The sequence below is a fragment of the Triticum aestivum genome, chromosome 2D, assembly GCF_018294505.1.
Source record: "Triticum aestivum cultivar Chinese Spring chromosome 2D, IWGSC CS RefSeq v2.1, whole genome shotgun sequence".
NCBI classification, from domain to species: Eukaryota; Viridiplantae; Streptophyta; class Magnoliopsida; order Poales; family Poaceae; genus Triticum; species Triticum aestivum.
The window spans coordinates 62,809,594-62,815,409 of NC_057799.1; the positions used below are offsets into that span (position 1 = coordinate 62,809,594).

At 49.8% G+C, this 5,816-nt stretch overlaps 1 protein-coding gene across 1 annotated transcript; it reads left to right on the forward strand.

Annotated features, from left to right (window-relative positions):
• Positions 1-4,193: 4,193 nt before the first annotated feature.
• Positions 4,194-5,502, forward strand: LOC123048718 (uncharacterized). Its single transcript, XM_044471760.1, has 4 exons — positions 4,194-4,395; positions 4,485-4,616; positions 4,808-4,978; positions 5,238-5,502. Exons 1-4 carry the CDS (start codon positions 4,318-4,320, stop codon positions 5,325-5,327), a joined length of 471 nt encoding a protein of 156 aa, XP_044327695.1. The 5' UTR covers positions 4,194-4,317; the 3' UTR covers positions 5,328-5,502.
• Positions 5,503-5,816: the final 314 nt, after the last annotated feature.

Consider the following 5,816-nt stretch of genomic DNA (forward strand, 5'->3'; position numbering starts at 1 on the left):
CGCGTGCAAAGGAATCCGCCGTCCTCGCGCGTGTCAGTCAGGCCCGCCGGGGGAGACGAGCCAGCGCTCATCTCATGCATGTGATCCGTCCGCGGAGCTAGGGCGTTGGATTGCGAGTACGCCGAGGCAGAGGCCGCATGCCCATGCATGCGTGCATGCAAGGTTCCGGGCGGGCGGCCAATGGGGGAGCGCCCTGGCTGGCGGTCACGAGAGTACGCGCGTGCATGGACGGGTGCGCGCGGGCGTACGGCGAGCTCTGCTCTGCCGCTCCGCCCCATGGCGTAGGCATGCGTCGACACGGTCATGTGACCGAGGTCCAAGTACGTCTAGCTAGCTGTGACCGCTGAGGCCGATCGATGGATGGACGCCTCCCATTGGAGATTGGACGGGGGCGCAGCGCACGCTTATCGATCCGTCCAGCGAGCTGACTCATCCATCCACAGAGCATATAGAGGCAAGATGGTTATTGCCGGACACGGTGCCACCTTTGGCAGGAGCCCGTGATTTCAACATCTAGTCGAAAAGAACGGCTGGCTGGGAATGGTTGATCAAATATCAATTGGCGTGTAGTTGTAATTTGGGTGTGGTGATCATACCTCAAAGGTTCGCCCTCTAATAAGCAGGTTTCTGGGCTCAACAAACACCCATCCTATGCAATGCAAGACCGTTGTGACGTTGTCAACTGGTCATTCATCAATTTCCTTTCCTACAGAGACCCTAGTCGTACGTACGTGAATAAATCCCGGTCCTCCACCAACAGTCCAAGACCACGACCACCCAATCAATCAGTAGTCCGGTACCAAGAGAAGACGCGTACGTACGCCCCACTCGGATTAAATAAAAGCACAAGGCATCCTGATCGGCGTTCGGCACCGCATGCAAGCCCGGCCGATCTTCCCCCGGATATACGGATGGAATTCCGGCCGATCGAGAGCTCCCTCGTCCTTGGCACGCCCTGATCCCCCACCACCATCGATCCATCGTTGCCCGCGCACCTCACGGCATGCCGCGCGCGCGCGGCCGGAGGGGAGCTCAAGCCCACACGCCACCGAACGTGCGCGCGGCATCCCGACGTAAATAGGACGCGCGCATGTGTGTCTCCAGTGCATACAGAGAATGATGAGTTGGAACCGGAACCGTCGACCAGACTCTACGCGTGGGTGGTGGTGTGTGTGTATGTATGAGACGTACGTACATGCCATGTTAGTGGTGGCGCCCGCCGGCGAATGAGCCAGGCGACCCGTGCGTCGACGCGGGGGAAAGGGCCGCGCGGCCCGTGCCATGCATGCCGCCACCATCGACGAGCCGGTGCCAGCCAGCAAGCCTACAACGTACGTACAGTACAGGGGCATATTAATTCCAACTTTGCAACTTGTCCACTTTCGGTTTTACTTTATTTCCTTTCCCAAAAGAGGGTTGGCACTTGCTAAAAATGTTTTGACTAGATCAATGCACATCGCTCTCCCGGATCGACTGCCGAGAGAGGAGCGGTTCAAACCAGTCTCTCCCAAGGTTTCCTTTTCCCGTCGTGTGGGTAAAAAAATCCGTTGGGCACCGAAATGACCTACATATAAAATTTGAAATTTCTAGATCTTGATCAAAATTTGTTGAATTCAGTGAATACCGCCCATACAATTCTACCGGGAGAAAGGGGGGAATGAATATAGCACATTGTGCAGAGTGCATATCACAAGCTGACCTTTAATATGGTCCAATGTACCCGAGTCAACGTGTCATTTCTCTTAGTTACCGAGAGATATTGGAACCCGACTAAGAGGATCATATGAGAAGAAAAGCCCAGTTATTTTAAGACGACAAAATCTCCATCATTAATTTTGTAGCAAGGTGGAAGATATGTTAGTTGCACCTAAATTAACCATTGGATGCATTGGAGTGGGTAACTAGTGGGTCGGTTCCACTTCAACCCCTTCTGAGCGATCAAACCCTAGATTTGACATTACTTTGTCAGTTTCCATGCTCCATGATTCTAGTATTTTAGAAGACGGTGTGTTTTTATGTATTATCTACCTTTTTGTGTTTTTATGTATTATCTACCTTTTTTTCTTCCTTCCATACGACTACCTCATTGGCCGGGTTTTGTTAACAAAACACCCGTGCATGTAAAAGGAAAACAAGTCTTTAACACACTAGGTGCCGCCTAATGCTAGCACATACGTAACAATAGATGTTTATGGAAATGAAGAGGCAGCAAAAGCTAATTAATACAACACCTCAGGGCTACACCACCCTTCATCCAAACCGGGGTTAAAATCATAGTTGAATAGCTAGATCCACAACAAAAAAGGGCTATCAGAGCGCCGTCAGGTCAACTAGCATTGTCTTTATCATGACGAGCGATAGGAACTTCAATCCTCGGTATCCCATCATCAGGTTGACCAGCAAAGTGTCCATCTAGCACAAAATTTTGCAAAACATTAGCCCAAGGAACAAGCACCTCCCACAGTCCCACTCTTGCTCAGACTGTAAACTTAGGGCATCTCTAGCAGATCCCCTAAAACTCAAATTTAAGGAGTAAAAGTGATATTTGGGCCAAAAAGGGCCAACTACCAGATCACCTAAACTCAAAACTTTACAATATTTGAGTTTTTTGACCCCGAAAACTTGCCCCCTCTCTAAAATTTAGTCTGCGGCCACTCGGTGGACTGACAGCGCTCTCTCCCGCTCACCCCGCCGCTACACCCCCACGACGTCCCCTTCCCCGATGACCGAAGGAATGGATAGGCCGTCCCTCGCCACACCCTTGGACACCGGCGTCGGCGCCAGAGACCCACTGGCGACCACGAATTCGGCGACACGATCACCAAAAAGGCGGTGGTAGGGGATGCACCTCATCAGCAGCAAAGCAATGACGACGGTCATCAGTAGTCCCTCTGATGCGACCACCATACCGACCGCGGCGAAGCAGACCGACAAAAAGGACCGTCAACTGATGGAAAAGGCGGCGGTCAACACAACAACACTCGCAAAGAAAAGTAAGAATGTGGCGGCCTGTTTGCTTCCCCCTCGACTTGTCGCGGCTCTGGCAAGTGCTACCCCGCCTACTGCAGCCACGTAGGCAACCCCTCAGTCGTCGGTGGTCGACGACGGGATGGATTCAGATTCTACAAGAAGCGACGATGACATGCTAGATGGAATGCCCCAAATGTATTTTTTCCTCCTTTTGTTTTGTTGTTTGCATTTTCTTAGTATAGTTATGCATTGTTCGATATTGATTGCTAGATTCTTCCTTTACTTTTGAAGTGAACAAATGAACAATGATGCCGAAGCTTTCATGAATGAATTGAATTCAAGCCACACACTTGGGCTCGGTGACATTGGAATGACTATGCCCTATAACCGAACAAGATAAGCCGGGATGATGGACGAGGAGGATCAGGTCCAGGAGATCGATGAGAGTCATGCGAAGAGGAAGCCGACGACGGGTAACTACATGATCTCTATGTTTATGATGTGATGCATTTAAAATCGCTGTGTTTGTGTTGAAATATATGATCAATTTGTTTGAATAGTTTGAGCAACAGATTTCAAAGTTAGTGAAACCAAAATTTATAGGATAGGGGATCTGCTAGCTGCGGAATAGTGCTTTCCCTAAAAACAAATAGTAAAGTAGGATAGGAAGCTGTTTTGATAATTTTAGTATAGAGGATCGGCCCTTAAACAGTATTGGATGAAGGCACATGCATGACAAATTAGTTTAGCTAGGGAATGAATTAACTTTCCTCCAAGACATGCCTTGTTGCGCGACTTTCATATTGCTGCAGCGACGCCAGTGATTTACAGGGGCGTAGCTGAGGGTGGAAAGGGGGTGTCCCATGCATGGTCGACCACCCTGGAATTTTCAGAAATGATATTATTTTTAAATCGGTGCTTCTCAAAAAACTGTTGTATACATGCATCCGTATGCAAGAAACACACACAGTGGGCACTTGGTGGGCAGCAACTGACGGTACACTTTACATTTCTCGGCGGCATATATGCATGGAAAGGAAAGAAGAGCCGGAGGAAGAGCCAAACCGTGTTTTGAACCTACTACCTAGAATCGAATCTCTCCTCGTCATCCCATCTTCCATTCAATTCCCTGAACCGCAATAAGGTCACGTGAGCGGCCACCTCCGGCGATCACTATATAAAGACGTGTGCGCCCGGAGCTTCTTCATCCTCATCCCCTTGAAGCAACTCTTTCTCTCTCTCTCTCTCTCTCTCTCTCTCTCTCTCTCTCTCTCTCTCTCTCTCTCTCTCTCCATTTGGATTAGCACGTGAAGGATTAACTGCAGAGACAATCAGAGAGACGGCATAATGTCGAGGGAGCGCAAGAAGGCAGCTGCCCTACAGGAGAAGATGCAGATTCTGCGCTCCATCACTCACTCCCACGCGGTAACCCACGCCTCTTTTCGCTGCCCTTGGTGTGATCTTATGCTGCCATTAGCTTGATGCCTGTTTTTAAATTTAAAATCGCTGTGCAGCTGAGCAATCCTTCCATAGTCATGGACGCGTCAGAGTACATCAAGGGGCTGAAGCAGAAGATCGCGAGGCTCAATCAGGAGATAGCACGCGAGGAAGACACGCACTCGCACAAGCAGAACTCTTTCCCCACGGTATGCGCGCGCACACACCTATCACCGCACTGTGTATGTATACTGTATGGAGGACCTGAGTTATCCGGTTCTGAAGCTTAGGTTATGTACTATGAACGGGAGAGCACTGTGGCACATAGTAATACAGTGGGATATGATGTAAGATTAATGATTTAATCAATTATTGCGTGCGTCTGACTGCACTTGTGCAGGTGAGCGTGGAAGCCCTAGGGCATGGGTTCCTCGTGAACGTGTCCTCCGACAAGAGCTACCCCGGGTTGCTCGTCGCCGTGCTGGAGGCGTTCGAGGAGCTGGGCCTCACCGTGCTCCAGGCCACGGCGTCTTGCGCCGATACGTTCCGCCTCGAGGCCGTCGGAGGAGAGGTACGTACATATACATATCCCTACGCGACAATGCCTCCTCTCAATCATTAACTGAACCCCGATCGAACTGAACTGTAAAGCAGACCAACATGTTCTATCGACCTCTGCTGCCCATATATAGTCTGAACCATAAACCTACAATTATCTCATCAATAATTCGATGATGTCGTGACTAGCGACACGGTGCGACCGACTGATGGATGGATCGTAATTATCTGTGCTGATGCTGGGTTGTTTCTGTATCAATATGATGTTGCAGAACCAGGCGGGGAGTGTGGATGAGGATGTCATCAGGCGGGCGGTGCAGCAGGCCATCACCAACTGCGGCGCGGAGCAAGGGGATCAGTAGCTAGCTGCTTACGTGCCCCCACATATTCTTCTCGATCTGCCGGCCCATTTGCATAGTTTCATGGCTCTTCTCTCGATCTACCGGATGAGCTGCGATGATATATACATCCAGCTCAATCTCTAGCAATTCACCTTGTACTATCTGTTGATGAGTGATGATGGTAATTCTATCGAAATTGCAGGTAGTCCGGCAAGGTGTTATTTATCAGTTACACCGTTTGTGTAGAATTTGCATGTGAGATGGCGAGAAGCTAAGAAGGGCCATCCTCCCTGCTGCACCCCTTTAGGTTTTAGACCAACATCCCCTTGCGTTTTCAGCTGTTCATTCTGTTCTGTAATATGATGCTATCTCTATTCACTGATGTAAGACGTTTTGGCAGTTTAAGTTGAACTGCAAAAATGTCTTACAATAGTGGACAGATGGTGTATTATCCTGCTGCTATGCGGCTTAACGAAAATTTGTTAAACCTCCCCCCCCCCCCACACCCCC